The sequence below is a fragment of the Musa acuminata genome, chromosome BXJ3-6 (genome assembly GCF_036884655.1).
Source record: "Musa acuminata AAA Group cultivar baxijiao chromosome BXJ3-6, Cavendish_Baxijiao_AAA, whole genome shotgun sequence".
NCBI classification, from domain to species: domain Eukaryota; kingdom Viridiplantae; phylum Streptophyta; class Magnoliopsida; order Zingiberales; family Musaceae; genus Musa; species Musa acuminata.
This window is the reverse complement of record NC_088354.1, coordinates 16,679,539-16,701,948: the sequence shown is the minus strand read 5'-3', so window position 1 is coordinate 16,701,948 and position 22,410 is coordinate 16,679,539. Positions and strand designations below refer to the sequence as shown.

Below are 22,410 nucleotides of genomic sequence, written 5' to 3'. Positions count from 1 at the left end.
CCTCCTTTGGAATCTAATCACATCCAAGATCTAATTAAATATGATGAACTGAGACAGTATTTTGTAAATACATAGTCACCAATGGGAACCAGAGTCTCACTAAGCTAGCTAATTTACCCAATGTTCAATTAAATTGACCCTTATAAATACCTCGATGGAGAGGGAAATAGAGATTGAAACCCATTTAGTCTCTAGCGTGCATGCTTCTTGACCATGATCAATCCTTTCCCGAGCACCTTAAAGGTTTGGTCTTCACTCGAAATCCTCTATTTTTTCTTGTTTGTAGTTTCTTATGGTAGTTATCTCAACTATGTGAGCTCCGATTGGAGGCATGGAGATTGTGGGTGTTGAAAACTTTTAAATCGATAATAATGAGTTTACATCAAACTAATCGTATGGTTCCTACTAACACTAACCATGTGCCATAGTCCATTCTTTTATTCTTGAACAATTTAGCATGCATAAAACAAGTTCAGATGCCCCTTTTCTCTAAAAAGTGATAATAGTATTTTACCCTATCACCAAACTTCTTGCATTTGTAACGTTAAGCTTTTCTTTTGTTACAATGATTCTTCTCTTTATGATTATTTGTGTTACATATTTTTCATCCTCTCTGTGGTCTTTATCTATTGAAATTTTATTATAATTTATTTTTTATCTTCATTTCGATGAACCACTATCTCTCCCAAGGAATTCACTTAAGTTGCTCTCTTATTCTTTGTGATTGGTTGTTTGATTTACCCTTTATGTTTTCGGAACCAATAAATTTTTTATTAAAATATAATCTCCATAGTTTTATTTTGAAAGTTAGATCAACCCTTATTAGAGATTTGAACCCAAATCAGAGAGCTTAATTGTACGCTCGCTTGTTCGAGCCTTTTAGAACAGGTTCGGCACGACCCCCAACCGAGGTTGCATAGCCATCCATGAATAATGTCCATGCTGGTGGGATATAGGTGTTGATCGCAAGCAAAGGGTGAGATAGTTCCAAAATAAAGTCCAATAACCCCTGTGCCTTTATTGCTGTCCTCGAAACATATCGGATTTCAAACTCATCCAACTCTACTGACCACCTCAATAGTCAACCCGAGACCTCAAACGGAAAGAGGACCTATCTGAGTGATTGGTTGGTATTCGCTTACACAACATGCACTTGAAAATAGGAATGAAGCTTCCTTACCAACTAGGTGGCAATGAGGTAAAGGCTTAGAGTTTCATCCGAGGTTGAGGAAGTGAGATGTGGCAATTAGGCAAGGTGGACTTTTAGCCTTTCAAAAGCCTCATGATACTCTTATATCCGTAGGAAGTCCTTTAGATTCTTTAATGCCTGAAAAAAAGGCAAATACCTATCACCCGATTGGGATAAGAATTGGCTAAGCACTGTTATTCACCCTATTAACTATTGGACTTCCCTTACTGACCGAGGTGGTGGCACATCTCTAATATGGCTTTCACATTCTTGGGGTTTATATTTATTCCCCTTTGGTGCATAATAAATCTGAGGAACTTTCCCAAGTTGACTCCGGAAGCACATTTAGTTAGATTGTGGCACATGTTGAAGTTCTTTGGGACGTCAAATGTTTCCGTTAAGTCTGTCAAATGCAATTCGATTGTCCAACTTTTTACTATCATGTCAACTACATACACTTCAATGTTTCTTCCGATCTTGTGTTTTAATATCTTGTTCACCATTCTTTGGTACATCACCTCCACATTTTTTAACCTGAATAGCATGACTCGGTAGCAAAATATGTCTCATTTAGTGAAAAATAAAGTGTGTTAACGATCCTCTCATGCCATTTTGATTTGATTATAAATTGAGAATGCTTCCATAAAAATGGGGGGCTTATGACCAGAGGTAGAATTAACAACCAAATCAATCTAAGGAAGTGGATAGCTATCATTTAGACATGTTTTGTTGAGATTGGTATAATCAACACACATCCTCCAATTTTTATTGGACGTTTGAATGAGTATAACATCGGCAAACCATTGGGGGTTCTGCATCTTAACAATAAACCGAACTCCTGACAACTTAACTACCTCATCAGTAATTACCTACTAGTGGTTGGGAGCAAACTTCTAAGGCCTTTGTTTCACTAACTTGCCTTTGAAGTAATGTTCAAGTGATGTTGAACTACAATGGGGTTGATTCATAACATGTCTCTCAGTGATCACGTAAATACTTCAGTGTTCTCCTAATGGAAGTTAATTCGTTGCACTTGTCTCTCTTTAGGAAGTGTCTTTTTGACCTTGACAACTTGATCAATTCTGGCCTTATCTAGGGTTGCCTCAATCAGCGGCTCAATCGGTTTAGGATGTGAGGCGGACTTGGCGAAGCCTTTGGTGTCTATAGGTGGCGTTTTAGAACGAACCTTCTTTGATAGAGAGATCACCCTCAGGTAGATCTAGCACGACTCCCTTGGGTTACTTCTTAGCTCCCCAATGCCAATTCCCATTAAAAACTTCATTACTATATTAAAGATTGACACCACCAACCTTAGGCTATTTAACATGGATCGGTCTATGATTCCATTGTATATTGAGGGGATATCTACCACCATAATTATAGCCAACATCGTTTTGGAATAATGCTCATCTGCGAATATGACATGTAGATTCATGGTCCTAAGGTGGGAGACAGAATCACTCATAAATTTTGTTAGTAAAGAAGTTAGAGGGGTATAGTTGTTAGTCGAGAGCTTGAGTTTTTAGAAAGCATCAAAGTAGAGGATATCGATAGAGCTACCTATGTCAATCATGACCCTGTTCACTAGAACTTCAACACCATGTGGTAAGTCGACACCATTGCTCTTAGTCTATTCGGCATGGATCGACCTATGATTGCATTGTATGCTAAATAGATATCTATTATCATGAATCTAGCTAGCATCATTTTGGAGCAATGCTCATCTCCGAATATGACATGCAGGTTCATGGTCCCAAGAGGGGAGATAAAATCGCTCATGAATCCCATAAATGAAGAATACATAGGGTTATGGTTATTAGTCGAGAACCCGAGTTTTTGGAAAGCATCAAAGTAGAGGATATCGGTAGAGCTACATGTGTTGATCATGATCCTATTCACTAAAGCATTGATCATCTTTATCGAAACTATTAAGGCATTATCGAGGTTCAAGTCAAGGTTCTCTATCTCTTCCTTCTTGAAGTTTATCCCTAGGTCACCCTTTATCCTTAGGCTCTTTTCAATGGTAGCATAGACATAAACTTTACAACTTGAAGAGCTATCTTGCCCTAAGGCAGGTCCACCAATGATGATGTCTATCTATCTCTTCATGACTCCTAAAGTCGGGGTGTGGGTTTCTAACGTTTTTGTATGAACCGATCATAGTGTCCCTGGCATATAAATTCTTCAATATATGATCTTTTAAGTTACAACAATCCTCCATGGCATAGTCATAATCTCGGTGGACCTCATAGTATTTGGAACCATCTCTTTTCGCTAATGGAGTCTTCATTGGGTGAGAGTCTTTTAAGAGTCCTTTCTCTTTTATCTATAGAAAAACTTCAGTTCTAAACAAATTTAAGGGGTTTAGCTCATAGCTTAGGTGAGGTAAATTGGGTCATTCATTCCTCCTTTGCCGTGGTGACCTCTGGGTTAGAGTGGATTATAGTTGCTCCTAATTTGGCATCTTGCCTAACTCCTCACGCTTACTAGAGACCATTGTCTTGGTAGAAATGTATTGATTAGTCCTCAGAAGTACCTTTGGTATCATTACTGGTGGCCTTTTCACTAATGACTAGAAGAGATGAGAGGGCTTGAACCCCATCATAAGGTCTTTTTTATGAGCAATGGATGGGCATCCACTATATCTCGAAATTCTTTAGTGAAGCATGTGACAAAGTCTACAAGCATCTCTTCCTTCCCTTGTCTGAGTCCAAGAAGCATTGCTGCTAATGGTCTCAGGAGCACATTTCTAAGAAAGTGAAGTTCAAATTTAAACCAACGAAAGGCAACTTCAGGCGAGCATATCATTCTTGTGCTGGACATCTTAATATGGTTGAGAATGTGTGACACATCTGGGCATCCAAAGTATCATACAACTATATTTGAGCATGAAAAGTTATAATGTGCTCTATCAAGTCAATAATGCCATCGAATGCCTCTAATAACGGGAGGTGAAAGTTTGTTGGAATCGACATTTTCTTATATTTTTTGGGTCAATAGCGATTAACCTAAGTTGGGGTTGACCAACACTTCCCATTTAGATTGTTTAAACTCTCATTACATCTCCTCTAAACATCGATCCATTTTTCATAGTTGGATCCATATGGAATCTATTAGGAACGAGTCGGTACTAAGAGGGGGGGGTGAATTAGTGCAGCGGTAAAAATTACGTTGGTTATAGAAATTTCTTTTTTTACGATAAAACTGATTTAAAAAATGTTAACTATGAAAGCAATAAGAAGAGCGTAGCAAGTAATGAGAAGGTCGTTTGCAGTTTAAAGTAAATTGCAAAAATGAAGGCAAACCATATTTTTATAGTGGTTCGGTCGTCGTGACCTACATCCACTCCGCCGATTCCTCTTCCATCGAGGCCACCGGCATCTACTATCGGTCTTCCTTCAATAGGCGAAGACCAACCACCTTTTACAACTCAATTCTCCTTTTACTGGGTTTAGGAGATAACCCTTACACCCCCACTTACTCCTCTCTCAAACTATTCTAATACTTAGAACTTTGAGAGGAGTTTCACATACAATTACAACAGAGTTTTCTTTTTTTTTTGCTCTCAGTTGAACTTATTACTAAGCATGAATCATGTTGTCCGGCATGTTATTGGTCCATCGATGCATCGTCCGATTCTTTGGTGCATCGTTCTATCATGTGGCCTATTGCCCAATCGGCCAATTGACCTCTGTAATTTTGATATCCTTAGCACAATATCTGCTCTTCTTGGCCAGATGCCCGAATCTATGGCTTAAAGCCTTCTGTCGATACGTCGACCGATCCTCCGGCCCGATGTCTAATCTTCTGACACGTTTTCCTACAGCCCAGCATGATTCTTCTTGCTTTAATTGTCTCTCTCTAATTGAAGAATCCTAGGTACAGGCGGTACCACCACCGTTCTTGGGCAGTACCACCACTAGCAGCATTCACTGTCGATAGTACCATCGCCCAGAATTCCTAGGGCGTTGTTCCCCATGCGGTGCCACCGCCGGCCAAGCTTTCAACACCCTGGTTGGGCCTTGAATCCGGCCCAAACCAGCACAACTTTGGGTCTACTTGGCCCCTAACAGAATTGATGGGATTACTCCCAATCCCAACTCCAATTATATGCTAACTATGATTCTTAAGACATATTCTAAGAAAAATAAGTCAGGTTTCTTCCGACGATCTTTCGATGAACTTCTAACGATCTCTTGGCAATATTCCGGTGGACTCTTGGCAAGCTCCTAAACTTCACGATGATCATCTTGGCGAGTTCCGACGAGCATCTTTGGCAAGCTCCTGGACTTCTCGGTTAGTTCCGGCAGAACTTTCGATGAACGTCCGGACTTCCGATGAACTCTCGAACTCCCAACGAAATCGTGTTCTTGACTCCGGGACTTCATTTTGCTTCATGTCTTGCTATCGTAGTTAATCCTACACACATAAAAACACACTTCGATCTAGATAATTATTACTAAGCATGAATCATGTTGTCCGACATGTCATTGGTCCATGGACGCTTCGTCCGATTCTTGGGCGCATCGTCCTCTCTTGCGGCCCATTGCTTAATCGGAAAATTAACCTTCGTAACTCCGATATCCTTGGCACAATATCTGCTCTTCTTGGCCCGATGCCCGAATCTATGTCTCGAATGTCAACTGATCCTCCGCCCCGACGTCCAATCTTCTAACACGTTTTCCTCCGACCCAATATGATTCTTCCTACTTTAATTGTCTCTCCCGATCGAAACATCTTGCATCACTCAAAACGAAGATCAAATCATAAACACTTATTAATTGGTTTAATTATTAAAATCCGATATTCAATAGAATCCTCTAATAAATCCATTGACTAGGTCTCAAATTTAGGCATGGTAGAGTAGTGGTGTGCTTCACAAAATTTCATAGTTGGGGAGTAAAGTGCCCCTTCAACTGGTGGTTTGATGGTTCTCAGGTGCTCCTAGGATATCGACACCACATTAGGTGTAGGAAACTCGATGGGTGTCGACGCCGGTAGCGATTGAGCCAGTGACTGTGGTTGAGCTAGTAGTATCATTTATTGGGATAACTAGGACAAAAGTGGAGCCATGTATCATGCTCGTTAGCATCTACATATGCTAGATGAGGTTTTCAAGAACACCTTGATAGGGATAAGAAGGTGGCTCGAGGTCATCTCCAAGGTTGAAAGGCCTAGGCCAATGAATAGACGCCAGTACCGCATCAACATTTGCTTCGAGGTGGATATGTCCATGTACAAAAAGAGTAGCTGTTGCCCCTCTTGAATGAAAGCGCCATAGTGTCACGAACTTAGTTGGTTTTGCCTAAGTCGTGCGGCACCCTTGCGTATCCATCCGCAAAGGTCAACCTCCCCGAAGCCTCCCAAGGTCCCTTAGGACCCACAAAAGAGAAAACGGGTTAGAGAAAATACCTCACTCGGGATCCACAAGCAAACATTCTAGGAAACACTTCATAGACAATGCAAAAACCAAACAGACTTTATAAGCTCTGAACAGTTGCACAACAAAGGGTCAAAATGGTCCACTATAGATCGAAAATCTCTCACAAGTGTCCACATGACACAACCTTTATTTACAAGCCTAAAGCTGTCATCAAACCCAACTAAAATGGGACTATTAAGCCTTCGGCCATCCCTCTACATGTTGTGCAAAGCATGAACATATCAAAAGACATGGACATACATAAGCATTACATCAAACATCCTGTTTCGAAGTTTGTCCGTGACATTCTCCCCCACGTATTCCTTCGACGTCCTCGTCGAAGCCTTTGTGAACACTGCAACTCCTCGCTTTTGCTGAGTCTTCAATCTTCTGCTCTGGTTGCAATGCGCCTCTTGGCTCCCAACTGCTCTCCACTGCTGTTTTTGAGTAGTCGAACCTTTGATCCACCATGTTGCTTCAACTCACCAATGATTTTGACTCTGGTGTGAGGTTGGCTGAGTTGTGTTGATCCTTGTTGATTCTTGTAGATCCTCCATTTGAAAGAAAAAGACCATCATTACTATATGTTAGTCTCTGAAATGCCTCATGTTGCTTGAACTAGGTGGATACTTGTTGGAGCTTTAACAAGCATCGCCTTACAAACTTTCAAAGTTTTTGGTCCATCCTCCATAAAATTTGCTCATCGACTCTTCTTTCACTTATTTGTCACTTCCAAGTAGATTCGCATCACTTCCGCTTTCGATTGGTATTCTATTGGGAAATGAGGTGGATACTCTACTCTCAATAGCACTGATCACCAATGGTGAGGATTTGACAACTATTATCTTTTAATATCTTCGAAGGGTCTTTGAACCTGTGTAAAGCTCCTTTGCTGGATAGATAAGAGAATTAGGGTACTCGGTTTCACCCATTCTCTTAAGGGTTGAGAAGGCAAAGGTTACTTGACTTCGCCCACCTCCTCGAGGTTGTACTCCATGCATCGAGCCGGTTAGTGGCCTTCGCTTGCTCTTTGCTCACACTTCTGAAGCACTTGAAGTGTTTGCACTCCTTGCGTTGAGTTAGTTACTGTGATTCACCTTCTCAATGCCATCGAACTTCTGGAATGTAGGAAGTTTTCACCCCAACTTGGAGTAATTCTCTAATAAATTTGGTCGCCTCTGGGATTGTACCATCTTCTCCATTAACCCTGTTGCCTACTCCATTGAGTAGCAAAGGTACAACACCATGTACTGCCTACTTCGTTCCTTGGTCATGCACTCTTGCCTGACTCGAAGTCCTTTACTTTCAGCTATCTTGATGAGAAACTCGTTGACACCGATCTTACGAAGTTCCTTGGCCTCTGCCCTTCAGCCTTGTCTTGGTACTTGGAGTTTGCCTCTGCATACTCCACCTCCTCGGCCCCTTTCACGACCAAGCGCTCTCCCTCCATGAGAGCAAGGGATCAATGACTTTCACGGAAGTCCCACCTCTACGGTACCATGGCGATGCCATGTCCATAGCCCTACTATCCATCGCCTCGCATCTGTATCCCTTTTCTTCACGATTAGTAGATATGTCTCTGTGGCACTCCTCTGAGTCCATCTCCATTCTAACTGATGCTTGATTTTGGGTAGCCAAGTCCCTTTGGACTCGTTGTCGCTTCCTCGCCCCTTTCGACCCCCTGCTTCAATGCCTCTGTGTTCTCCAAGCAGCTCCCTTTGGTCGATGGAAAGACAGATTGCAACTCCCATGCATGGCCTCTGCCATCACGTTGTAGGATTTGCACCAATTCTGTTCTCCTTAGCTTCCGTGGTAGCAACGTTCGCTTACTCAACCTTATCCTCTGACTTGCCAGGCTCCCTTAAGCAAATATGGGCTTTAGAGCAGTCCAACTCTCCAGCTGCTTTGATCATACCTCTGCATGATCAAGTCCCTCCCCTAGGACTCACTGTTACTTGCATTCGAACTTTTTCCTTGGTGGAACATAGCCCCCATATGCTAATGACTAAGGCTTTCATCCGATGCAAAATTCAATGCACGCACGGAAGATCTTCTTCTGCAGTACTATAGCCTTCACTCGAATCCGTAACCCTTCTTACCGTTGTGTTGTTCACCGAAGTGGAGCTTCCAATAGCTCCCGATCATACCTCCGTATGATCTACTCCCTTACGGGACACATTCATGTGTATCGCATTGCCAGGAATTGTTCCACCACGATCCTCTACACCATGTCGCCTCCTAGTGACATCTTCATTGCATTTTGATCCTTGTGGGATGAACTCGAATTGTGATCCCTCCATATGTGGCCTCTGCCAATATATCGTTAGGTCTCTTCCACCTTCGATTTTGTTCGCTTTTTTGGCAATCGACCTTCATCCACTCACTCTTAGGTCACACCTAGATGAAGCACCATCTAGAGTCCATCGCCTAGTAGCTCCCAAAGTCCCCCGACTTCACTGCAATTAGTGCACCATTGTTTGGATCCTGGGCCTCTGCCCCTACCAGCACAATCTTCGTTGTGCACCACTTCCTTCATGGCAACTTGAATGGCAACACTGTGGCATATTCTTCAAGAGTACCCGCCTCCGCGTCCTCTTGCCCTGTGCCAAGGCCTTCTGAACCCAACTTCGCCTCCGCAAGTTGAGTCGCCTTAGTTCCTCCATCAAATGCTTCTCCGAGATAAGGTGCATAAGCCCAGAAGCTACTTTCTTATTTGGCACCATGCAAGATGAGTCTGCTCCGTCAGAATGAAGGACCCATGGAAAAACATGATCCTGCTCTTGCCTCTGTAAGAGTTCATGTCCTTGACCTCTGTCCAAAGAAAGCACTATGCCTCTACTCCATGTTCCATCTTCTATGCTAGCTTCCTTGATGCGGCTTGGGTACTTCGCCAAGTTACACCCAAGTTGCTCTGCTCCTCGTTTTTGCATTGAATTGATGGTGACCTTCACACCCACCATTCCACGGGTCAACCCTCCCTTGAGTCCAATCTCCATATCGACTCTAAGTGTGCCTTCATTTGTGTTGCTTTGGGTCGTTCCCCCACTTGATCTCGCAATGTATCCACCATTGCATTCTCTCAAGCGAGATCTTGCGACGACTCCTCGCCGCTTGCTCGGTCCATTGAGCTTCGTGGAGTTGTTTGTTGAGGTACTTCTCCTCCACATGTGCTGTCTGTTACACATGATTCTCCCTCTGGAGATCCGGGACTTATCCCTCCTGGATATCTATCCTATTGGAGCAACATCTCTCTTCATTTCGGAGAACACCATCCCCTTGGACTACTCCGATTTACTGAACAAATTATGCATTGTTCTATCTCCTGTAAACACACTTGTTAGATTGCGACTCCACGTCAATACAGCCCCCACTGCACCGCTCAAGGCCTAGCAACATGCTAAACTCACTGCACACTTCAGCCTCCTACCAACGTATCCTTCACATACCGAAGAGAAAGTTTCAATGCTCCATAGCACCGAGTTTCGGTCATCATGGGATGGCCGCGAACATTCCATCGTCTACATACAAGCCTATGTATGAGTACCAAATTCTTCGAGTTAGCAATACCTCTCACCTCTCTGAGCTTTGCACAACTCTTTTGGTCGCCGAGCAACTCATTCCATCTTGCATGGTCTCATCCTTTACCTAGCGCCTCGCTTGCCTTAAGCACCATCAAGTATAGTTGTCAACGTTGAGCCGTAGCTCAAACTCAGCCATCCCAACCTTTGTGTGCTTCGCATTCTTCAAAGCCTGCCTGTTCTCGTGGTGCCTCTTACGCGAAGGGTTGGCCATTGCTCTGAATGTGAATCTCAGATGCCCGCTCCTCCGAGCGACTCCTTTTCCCTACATCTCCATGCCCCTTTTTCCCCTAAATGGTCGTGCGTGTGCTGACTGTCCTCAATGCAGCCCCGCTAGGTCCCCCACATTTGCATACTAAGTGTTTCTACGAGTGCTTGTCCCGCTCTGATACCATTTGTCACGGACTTAGTTGGTTTTGCCAAAGTCATGCGGCACCCTTGCGTATCCGTCCGCAAAGGTCAGCCTCCCCGAAGCCTCCCATGGTCCCTTAGGACCCACAAAAGAGAAAACGGGTTAGAGAAAATGTCTCACTCAGGATCCACATGTAAACATTTCAGGAAACACTTCATAGACAATGCAAATTACAAACAAACTTTACAAGCTCTGAACAATTACACAACAAAGGGTCAAAATGGTCCACTATAGATCGAAAATCTCTCACAAATGTCCACATGACACAACCTTTATTTACAAGCCTAAAGCTGCCACCAAACCCAACTAAAATGGGACTATTAAGCCTTCGACCGTCCCTCTATATGTTGTGCAAAGTAAGAACATATCAAAAGACACAGACATATATAAGCATTACATCAAACATCCTGTTTCGAAGTTTATCCATGCCAATAGGTCAAGGGCAAAGCCTCTTTTCTTAAAAGTTCATTGAGAGAGTTGATGGGCAAGAGTTCTTGTAATATCGGTCCCTTATTCTAGTGCCAAAATGATGAGGGAAGATGTAATTGATATTCCAATCAACCCGGCATGGTCTGGACCCATATGCATAGGTTTGCCCAAAGTGCCTTAAGGTGGAAACACCAAGATCCCGCAGTGCCACCTACATGAAGACCGAGATCTAAAGAGGTCTTGATCCGGTCCCTTTGAAGCCCAAGTTCATAATCCAAATGGTATGAGTATAGACATGAGTAGCCAGAAAAGGTAAGCCCCATTTTCAATTTAGTGGAAACGAGCTTTTATACCTAATCGTAAAGGGATAATATGTTTTTATGAAATATTCTATAAGGAGGTAGTCTTTAACCACCTCTAATAGCCTTTTGTCCACGTGGGCCACAAGGGAGGGTGCGTAAACCATAATTATCTATTTTGGACCATTGCCTATGTGGACAGAGGGTGACAGTGTCTTCTCCTTTGATCGTGGACACTATATGGTGGTTGCATGTTGGATGACGATTAGTTGATGGTATACTCTTTTTCACTAATGACAATGAGAGCACTCTCAGGAAAGACGCGGGAGGCAAGGTCCATGGTGACGAGGAAGGCATTGTGGAGAATTAGGTAGCTGCGCACTTCTTTAGCATCCCTTATCTCCCCCTTCCATTCTCTCTTTTGCCTTTCTCCAAACTTGTGATCGACTCACCGGCAATAAGAAGTAGCCTTGTGAATATTTCATGACAACTCATGAATGAGTTTTTTTTGCAAAAGGTAAGAACACCTTCAGTATCTAGGGTCACAGATCGACCGTAGACTGCGTTCAATTAGCTGTTTGCTCTCCAATTGGGCACGGCAATCACTCATTCTTAAGGCCAAAGAATCGAACAAAAAAAGGAGGCCAGCTATCCATTCCTAGTTCAACTATAGTTGGAAGGGGGTAATTATTGTTATTTGTGGCCTCTATGGTAGATTAAGTCAAGAGGCATCAGAGGCGATAATTTACCCAATCAGAGATGTGATGGACAAGTTTTTCCTCTTCACTCTTGCTTTATTTTATTTGCGATCGGTTGGACTAAATTATAGAAATGTTGATCGAATTACTCACCCAAAAATTTAATTAAGATATTTTCCTTTTTTAAATTGATAATTTATTTATTTACCTATTATAATTACATCTCTAAGGAAAGGGTGTGATGATTTTCTATTTCCTCCGTTGAAACATTACGTGCAGTTCAAATCAAGTAGATATTGCCCATTATGCTTGTTTTTCTATGTTATTACTCACATTTAAATACTTCCTTCACATACTACACATTTATACGAACGAAGGATCAAGAGGAAGAAGAAGAAGAAGAAGAAGCTAAGGGTTAGGGTGCATGTCGCCGGAGCAGCTGAGGATGAGAACTGTTATAGCGCTAATCCTTCTGCTTACCTTCGGTACGCGTGAAACCAAACTATTTCTCTTTGTACTTACTTTTTGCTTCTCTCATCTCTGATTCCATAATAATATATTCTAAAGAGTTATACTAATAATCGACCATACAATCTTATTCAAACTTAAGCTTTATCTAATATGCTAGATATTTTTTTTTTTTCAACCAAATATTTGTCATATTTGGTTTGATGAAAATATGTGCAACTTACTTGAAACATTAGAATCACACGTACTCAAATCCCTATATACTTATTTAGATTATGATACATATTTTCTTGTATCAGGTACAACCTTGATGTGTGTTAGTGGTTTGCGTGCAACGGTGACGTCTTCGTCCTCCTCCTCTTCCTCCAAATCGACAAATCGGATAGGAAACCAGTGCAGCATGGATGACATCGTGTTGCACCAAGACGCGACGCCGCCGCTGCCCAGTGGGATCCCAACGTACACGGTGAATGTGCAGAATCTTTGCCCGTTGAAAGACGGGTGTGCCATGGGCCAAATCCACCTAAGCTGCGGCAAGTTTAGCAGCGCTCGCCAAATCAACCCCAGCATCTTCCGCCGCCTCAGCATCAACGACTGCCTCCTCAACGACGGCCGCCCCCTCCGCCCGGGCGAAACCATCTCTTTCCAGTACGCCAACTCCTTCTCTTACCCCATGGCTGTTTCCAGCGCCACCTGCGTCCCCTCAGCCTAAACCTCTACCTTCACCTGCTTTCATTACCAGACACTCAATTTTGGAGTTATTGTTGGTAGATATGGCTGAAATATACGCTTTTAATTTCCGCTTCTTTGATAGTGCACTAACGCACCTTTTGCTGTGGTGAGTGGTCAGAGCAAGTGCGTCATTCGCTGGATGACAGCATTGAGAGCATTGTTTTACGATGGGAAGATCATTAAACACGTCCAATTCAAAGCAGAATATTTAAAGGACATCGTAATTGGAACTAAAATTAGAGTAGTCAAGAAATGTTATTGCACTTGTCGTTCCGATTCCAGCTTCGTTTTAGTGCATTTTAATTCTAATGATACACTGAGCGAGCAAGCTTTGAATCATCAACACCGTCTGAAGTACTTGAGGATGTGTGAATTTGAAGATCTTACATGAAGCTTCTGAGATGAGCAGGTTAGGTAGTAACCCATCTGGACTCAGTTGGGGAAAGAGAACCCATAGTTGCTTGGGATTCATCATTAATAGTGTCCATTTGGGATTGATCCATATGCTCCTTCAAAGGCGAAAGCCTTTGAAGAGGGGTTTGGACTTTTATAATGAAACTAGGAAAAGGGATTTGGACTTTGTGTGTTCGGCTTTCTTGTGATAATGTCTCGAGAGCCTTCTTTTTGGTGATAATACGATCACATCAAATTTGATCACCGATTTAATTTAGTGAAACTAACATTGTGTATTCATATCTTAGACGAGGCAAATTTTTTTCGGAAGGGAAATAGCGTTTGTATCTCATGTCCTTTGCCCTACTTTGGTCAAGAATCGTAGACGCATGTATATCATATCCCACTTCATGCAAAAGACTGTCAAGTTTATCTAACAAAACTCCTCCATCGATCATGGTAGTCTGAATCTATAGGTATTTAAAACCTGTAAGTATCTGTTTAATAAGTTTGGAATGAAAACATATCTTAGAAAATTGTTTTATATATTGTTGTTCTTATAACCATTGGTTAGTTAATAAGGGAATATTTCCTTTAGATGATCTACTAATGTAAATTTCTTCATCAACTCCGATCCATTGACATGAGATGTCCAATAGGTGCTAATTTAATTTCATATGTCAACTCTCAATTAGCCAAAAATAATAGATTTTTGGCCAATTGATTTTGTAAATCTTTGATAGAAAATTAAGGCATTGAAGATGTCATTCAAATAAGGAAGATTTCATTAATGGAAACTAGACAATCTCATAGGAGGCTTCGAAGTTAATCCAATATTAGATTTTTGTTTAAGAATGAAATCCTTTTACTATTGTCCATATTTGGTTCCTCCTTTGGAATCTAATCACATCCAAGATCTAATTAAATATGATGAACTGAGACAGTATTTTGTAAATACATAGTCACCAATGGGAACCAGAGTCTCACTAAGCTAGCTAATTTACCCAATGTTCAATTAAATTGACCCTTATAAATACCTCGATGGAGAGGGAAATAGAGATTGAAACCCATTTAGTCTCTAGCGTGCATGCTTCTTGACCATGATCAATCCTTTCCCGAGCACCTTAAAGGTTTGGTCTTCACTCGAAATCCTCTATTTTTTCTTGTTTGTAGTTTCTTATGGTAGTTATCTCAACTATGTGAGCTCCGATTGGAGGCATGGAGATTGTGGGTGTTGAAAACTTTTAAATCGATAATAATGAGTTTACATCAAACTAATCGTATGGTTCCTACTAACACTAACCATGTGCCATAGTCCATTCTTTTATTCTTGAACAATTTAGCATGCATAAAACAAGTTCAGATGCCCCTTTTCTCTAAAAAGTGATAATAGTATTTTACCCTATCACCAAACTTCTTGCATTTGTAACGTTAAGCTTTTCTTTTGTTACAATGATTCTTCTCTTTATGATTATTTGTGTTACATATTTTTCATCCTCTCTGTGGTCTTTATCTATTGAAATTTTATTATAATTTATTTTTTATCTTCATTTCGATGAACCTCTATCTCTCCCAAGGAATTCACTTAAGTTGCTCTCTTATTCTTTGTGATTGGTTGTTTGATTTACCCTTTATGTTTTCGGAACCAATAAATTTTTTATTAAAATATAATCTCCATAGTTTTATTTTGAAAGTTAGATCAACCCTTATTAGAGATTTGAACCCAAATCAGAGAGCTTAATTGTACGCTCGCTTGTTCGAGCCTTTTAGAACAGGTTCGGCACGACCCCCAACCGAGGTTGCATAGCCATCCATGAATAATGTCCATGCTGGTGGGATATAGGTGTTGATCGCAAGCAAAGGGTGAGATAGTTCCAAAATAAAGTCCAATAACCCCTGTGCCTTTATTGCTGTCCTCGAAACATATCGGATTTCAAACTCATCCAACTCTACTGACCACCTCAATAGTCAACCCGAGACCTCAAACGGAAAGAGGACCTATCTGAGTGATTGGTTGGTATTCGCTTACACAACATGCACTTGAAAATAGGAATGAAGCTTCCTTACCAACTAGGTGGCAATGAGGTAAAGGCTTAGAGTTTCATCCGAGGTTGAGGAAGTGAGATGTGGCAATTAGGCAAGGTGGACTTTTAGCCTTTCAAAAGCCTCATGATACTCTTATATCCCTAGGAAGTCCTTTAGATTCTTTAATGCCTGAAAAAAAGGCAAATACCTATCACCCGATTGGGATAAGAATTGGCTAAGCACTGTTATTCACCCTATTAACTATTGGACTTCCCTTACTGACCGAGGTGGTGGCACATCTCTAATATGGCTTTCACATTCTTGGGGTTTATATTTATTCCCCTTTGGTGCATAATAAATCTGAGGAACTTTCCCAAGTTGACTCCGGAAGCACATTTAGTTAGATTGTGGCACATGTTGAAGTTCTTTGGGACTTCAAATGTTTCCGTTAAGTCTGTCAAATGCAATTCGATTGTCCAACTTTTTACTATCATGTCAACTACATACACTTCAATGTTTCTTTCGATCTTGTGTTTTAATATCTTGTTCACCATTCTTTGGTACATCACCTCCACATTTTTTAACCTGAATAGCATGACTCGGAAGCAAAATATGTCTCATTCGGTGAAAAAGAAAGTGTGTTAAGGATCCTCTCATGCCATTCTGATTTGATTATAAATTGAGAATGCTTCCATAAAAATGGGGAGCTTATGACTAGAGGTAGAATTAACAACCTAATCAATCTAAGGAAGTGGATAGCTATCATTTGGATATGCTTCATTGAAATTGGTATAATCAACACACATCCTCCAATTTTCATTGGACGTTTGAATGAGTATAACATTGGCAAACCATTGGGGGTTCTGCATCTCAAGAATAAATCGAACTCCTGATAACTTATCTACCTCATCAGAAATTACCTACTAGTGGTTGGGAGCAAACTTCTAAGGCCTTTGCTTCACTAACTTGCCTTCGAAATAATGTTCAAGTGATGTTGAACTACGTTGGGGTCGATTCCTAACATGCCTCTCAGTGATCACGTAAATACCTTGGTGTTCTCCTAAAGAAAGTTGATGAGTTGCACTTGTCTCTCTTTAGGAAGTGTCATTTCAACCTTGACAACTCGATCAATTCTAGCCTTGTTTAGGGCAGCCTCAATCAGCGGCTCCATTAGTTTAGGATGTGAGGTGGACTTGGGCGAAGCCTTTGGTGTCTATAGGTGGCGTTTTAGACTGAGCCTTCTTCGATAGAGAGATCACCGTCAGGTAGAACTAGCACGACTCCCTTGGGTTACTTCTTAGCTCCCCAATTCCAATTCCCATTAAAAAATTCATTACTGTGTTAAAGATTGACACCACCACCCTTAGGCTATTTAATGTGGTTCGGTCTATGATTGCGTTGTATATTAAGGGGATATCTACCACCATAAATATAGCCAACATTGTTTTGGAATAATGCTCATCTTCGAATATGACATGCAGATTCACGGTCCTATGGTGGGAGAGAGAATCACTCATAAATTTTGTTAGTAAAGAAGTTAGAGGGGTATAGTTGTTAGTCGAGAGCTTGAGGTTTAGAAAGCATCAAAGTAAAGGATATCGATAGGGCTACCTATGTCAATCATGACCCTGTTCACTAGAACTTCAACACCATGTGGTAGGTCGACACCATTGCCCTTAGTCTGTTCTGCATGGAATGACCTATGATTGCATTGTATGCTAAATAGATATCCACCACCAGGAATCTAGCTAGCATTATTTTGGAGTAATACTCATCTCCGAATAAGACATGCAGTTTCATGGTCCCAAGAGGGGAGATAAAATTGCTCATGAATCCCATAAATGAAGAAAACATAGGGTTATAGTTATTAGTCGAGAACCCGAGTTTTTGGAAAGCATCAAAGTAGAGGATAACGGTAGAGCTACCTGTGTTGATCATGATCCTATTCACCAAAGCATTGATTATCTTTATTGAAACTATTGAGGCATCATCAAGGTTCAGGTCAAGGTTCTCTATCTCTTCCTTCTTGAAGTTTATCTCAAGGTCACCCTTTATCCTTAGGATCTTTTCAATGGTGGCATAGACATAAGCTTTACAACTTGAGGAGCTATCTCGCCCTAAGGCAGGTCCACCAATGATGATGTAAATCTATCTCTTCATGACTCCTAAAGCCGGGGTGTGGGTTTCCAACGTGTTTGGATGAGCCGATCATAGTGTCCCTAGCATATAAATTTGTCAATATATGATTTTTCAAGTTACAACAATCCTCCATGGAATGGTCATAATCTCGATGGAACTCGCAGTATTTGAAACCATATCTTTTTGCTAATGGAGTCTTCATTGGGTGAGAGTCTTTTAAGAGCCCTTTCTCTTTTATCTATAGAAAAACTTCAGTTCTAAACAAATTTACGGGGGTTAGCTCATACCTTGAGTGAGATAACTTGGGTCATTCATTCCTCCTTTGCCATGGTGACCTCTGGGTTATAGTGGATTATAGTTGCTTCAACTTTGGCATCTTGCCTAACTCCTCACGCTTACTAGAGACCATTGTCTTGGTAGCAATATATTAATTAGTCCTCAAAAGTACCTTTGGTATCATTATTGGTGACTTTTCGCTAATGAGTAAAAGAGATGAGAGGGCTTAAACCCCATCATAAGGTCTTTTTTATGAGCAATTGATGGGCATCCCTTGTATCTCGAAATTCATTAGTGAAGCATGTCACAAAGTCAACAGGCATCACTTCCTTCCTTTGTCTGAGTCCAAGAAGCATTGTTGTTAATGGTCTCGGGAGCACATTTCCAAGAAAGTGAAGTTCAAATTTAAACCAACAAAAAGCAACTTCAGGCGAGCATATCATTCTTGTGCTGGACATCTTAATATGGTTGAGAATGTGTGACACATCAGGGCATCCAAAGTATCATACAACTATATTTGAGCATGAAAAGTTATAATGTGCCCCATCAAGTCGATAATGCCATCGAATGCCTCTAATGATGGGAGGTGAAATTTTGTTGGAATCGACATTTTCTTAGATTTTCTGGGTCAATAGCGATCAACCTAAGTTGGGGTTGACCAAAACTTCCCATTTGGATTGTTTAAACTCTCGTTACATCTCCTCTAAACATCGATCCATGTTTCATAGTTGGATCCATATGGAATCTATTAGGAACGAGTCGGCACTAAGAGGGGGGGAGGGTGAATTAGTGCAGCGGTAAAAATTATGTCGGTTATGGAAATTTTATTTTGTACGATAAAACTGATTTAAAAAATACTTAACTATGAAAGCAATAAGAAGAGCGTACCAAGTAATGAGAAGGCCGTTTGCAGTTTAATGTAAATTACACAAATGAAAGGCAAACCATATTTTTATAGTGGTTTGGTTGTCGTGACCTACATCCACTCCGCCGATTCCTCTTCCGTCGAGGCCACCAGCATCTACTATCGGTATTCCTTCAATAGGCGAAGACCAACCACCTTTTACAACTCGATTCTCCATTTACCGGATTTAGGAGATAACCCTTACACCCCCACTTACTCCTCTCTCAAACTATTCCAACACTTAGAACTTTGAGATGAGTTTCACACACAATTACAATAGAGTTTCCTTTCTTTTTGCTCTCAATTGAACTTATTTCTAAGCATGAATCATGTTGTCTAGCATGTCATTGGTCCATCGACGCTTCACCCAATTCTTCGGTGCATCGTCCTCTCTCGTGGCCTATTGTCCAATCGGCCAGTTGACCTCCGCAACTCCGATATCCTTGGCACAATATCTGCTCTTCTTGGCCTGATGCTCGAATCTATGGCTTGAAGCCTTCTGTCGATACGTCGACTAATCCTCCGGCATGATGTCTAATCTTTTGATACGTTTTCCTCCAGCCCAACATGATTCTTCTTGCTTTAATTGTCTCTCTCTGATCGAAGAATCCTAGGTACTGACGGTACCACCGCCATTCCTAGGTGGTACCACCATTGGTAGCATTCACTGTTGATAGTACCACCGCCCAGAATTCCTAGGGTGTTGTTCCCCATGCGTTGCCACCGCCGGCAAAGCTTTCAGCACCCTGGTTGGGCCTTGAATCCGACCCAAACCAGCACAACTTTGGGCCTAGTTGGCCTCTAATAGAGTTGATGGGATTACCTCCCAATTCCAAATCTAATTAGATGCTAACTATGATTCCTAAGACATATTCTAAGAAAAATAAGTCTGGTTTCTTCCGGCGATCTTTCGGCGAACTTCCGACGATCTCTCGGCAATATTCCGACGAACTCCTGGCAAGCTCCTGGACTTCACGATGATATTCTTGGTAAGTTCCGATGAGCTTCTTTGGCAAGATTCTGGACCTCTCGGTTGGTTCTGGCAGAACTTTCGACGAACGTCCGGATTTTCGACGAACTCTCGAACTCCCAACGAAATCGCGTTCTTGACTCCGGGACTTCATTTTGCTTTATGTCTTGCTATCATAGTTAATCTTGCACACAAAAAAATACACTTCGATCTAGACAATTATTACTAAGCATGAATCATGTTGTCCGGCATGTCATTGGTCCATCGACGCTTCGTCAGATTCTTCGGCTCATCGTCCTCTCTTGCGGCCTAAAGCTCAATCCGCCATTTGACCTCCACAACTCCGATAGATTTGGCACAATATCTGCTCTTATTGGCCCTATGTCCGAATCTATGGCTCGAAGCCTTCTGACGATACGTCGATCGATCCTTCGGCCCGACGTCTAATCTTCTAACACGTTTTCCTCAGGCCCAATATGATTTTTCCCGCTTTAATTGTCTCTCTCTGATCGAAGCATCCTACATCACTCAAAACGTAGATCAAATCATAAACGCTTATCAATTGGTTTCACCATCAAAATTCAAGATTCAATAGAATCCCCTAATAAATCCATTTACTAGGTCTCAAATTTAGGCATGGTAGAGTAGTGGTGTGCTCCACAAAATTTCATAGTTGGGGAGTAAAGTGCCCCTTCAACTGGTGGTTTGATGGTTCTCAGGTGCTCCTAGGATATCGACACCACATTAGATGCAGGAAACTCGATGGGTGTCGATGCCGGTAGCGATTGAGCCAGTGACTATGGTTGAGCTAGTAATATCATTTATTGTGATAACTAGGACATAATTGGAGCCATATATCATGCTCGTTAGCATCTACATATGCTAGATGAGGTTTTCAAGAACACCTTGAAGGGGATAAGAAGGTGGCTCAAGGTCATCCCCAAGGCTTAAAGGCCTAGGCCAATGAATAGACGCCAGTACCTCATCAACATTTGCTTCGAGGTGGATATGTCCATGTACGAAAAAGTAGTTGTTGCTCCTCTCGGATGAAAGTGCCATAGGTAAAGGGCAAAGCCTCTTTTCTTAAAAGTTCATTGAGAGAGTTGATGGGCAAGAGTTCTTGTAATATCGGTCCCTTATTCTAGTGCCAAAATGATGAGGGAAGATGTAATTGAAATTCCAATCAACCCGGCATGGTCTGGACCCGTATGCATAGGTTTGCCCAAAGTGCCTTAAGGTGGAAACACCAAGATCCCGCAGTGCCACCTACATGAAGACCGAGATCTAAAGAGGTCTTGATCCGGTCCCTTTGAAGCCCAAGTTCATAATCCAAATGGTATGAGTATAGACATGAGTAGCTAGAAAAGGTAAGCCCCATTTTCAATTTAGTGGAAACGAGCTTTTATACCTAATCGTAAAGGGATAATATGTTTTTATGAAATATTCTATAAGGAGGTAGTCTTTAACCACCTCTAATAGCCTTTTGTCCACGTGGGCCACAAGGGAGGGTGCGTAAACCATAATTATCTATTTTGGACCATTACCTATGTGGACAGAGGGTGACATTGTCTTCTCCTTCGATCGTGGACACTTTATGGTGGTTGCATGTTGGATGACGATTAGTTGATGGTATACTCTTTTTCACTAATGACAATGAGAGCACTCTCAGGAAAGACGCGGGAGGAAAGGTCCATGGTGACGAGGAAGGCATTGTGGAGAATTAGGTGGCTGCGCACTTCTTTAGCATCCCTTATCTCCCCCTTCCATTCTCTCTTTTGCCTTTCTCCAAACTTGTGATCGACTCACCGGCAATAAGAAGTAGCCTTGTGAATATTTCATGACAACTCATGGATGAGTTTTTTTTGCAAAAGGTAAGAACACCTTCAGTATCTAGGGTCACAGATCGACCGTAGACTTCGTTCAATTAGCTGTTTGCTCTCCAATTGGGCACGGCAATCACTCATTCTTAAGGCCAAAGAATCGAACAAAAAAAGGAGGCCAGCTATCCATTCCTAGTTCAACTATAGTTGGAAGGGGGTAATTATTGTTATTTGTGGCCTCTATGGTAGATTAAGTCAAGAGGCATCAGAGGCGATAATTTACCCAATCAGAGATGTGATGGACAAGTTTTTCCTCTTCACTCTTGCTTTATTTTATTTGCGATCGGTTGGACTAAATTATGGAAATGTTGATCGAATTACTCACCCAAAAATTTAATTAAGATATTTTCCTTTTTTAAATTGATAATTTATTTATTTACCTATTATAATTACATCTCTAAGGAAAGGGTGTGATGATTTTCTATTTCCTCCGTTGAAACATTACGTGCAGTTCAAATCAAGTAGATATTGCCCATTATGCTTGTTTTTCTATGTTATTACTCACATTTAAATACTTCCTTCACATACTACACATTTATACGAACGAAGGATCAAGAGGAAGAAGAAGAAGAAGAAGAAGCTAAGGGTTAGGGTGC

The 22,410-nt window shown here is 41.5% G+C and overlaps 1 protein-coding gene across 1 annotated transcript; it reads left to right on the top strand.

Moving 5' to 3' along the window:
- Window positions 1–12,451: 12,451 nt before the first annotated feature.
- Window positions 12,452–13,207, top strand: LOC135641382 (TPD1 protein homolog 1-like). The gene is made up of 2 exons (XM_065156738.1): window positions 12,452–12,512; window positions 12,795–13,207. Exons 1-2 carry the CDS (start codon window positions 12,452–12,454, stop codon window positions 13,205–13,207), a joined length of 474 nt encoding a protein of 157 aa, XP_065012810.1.
- Window positions 13,208–22,410: the final 9,203 nt, after the last annotated feature.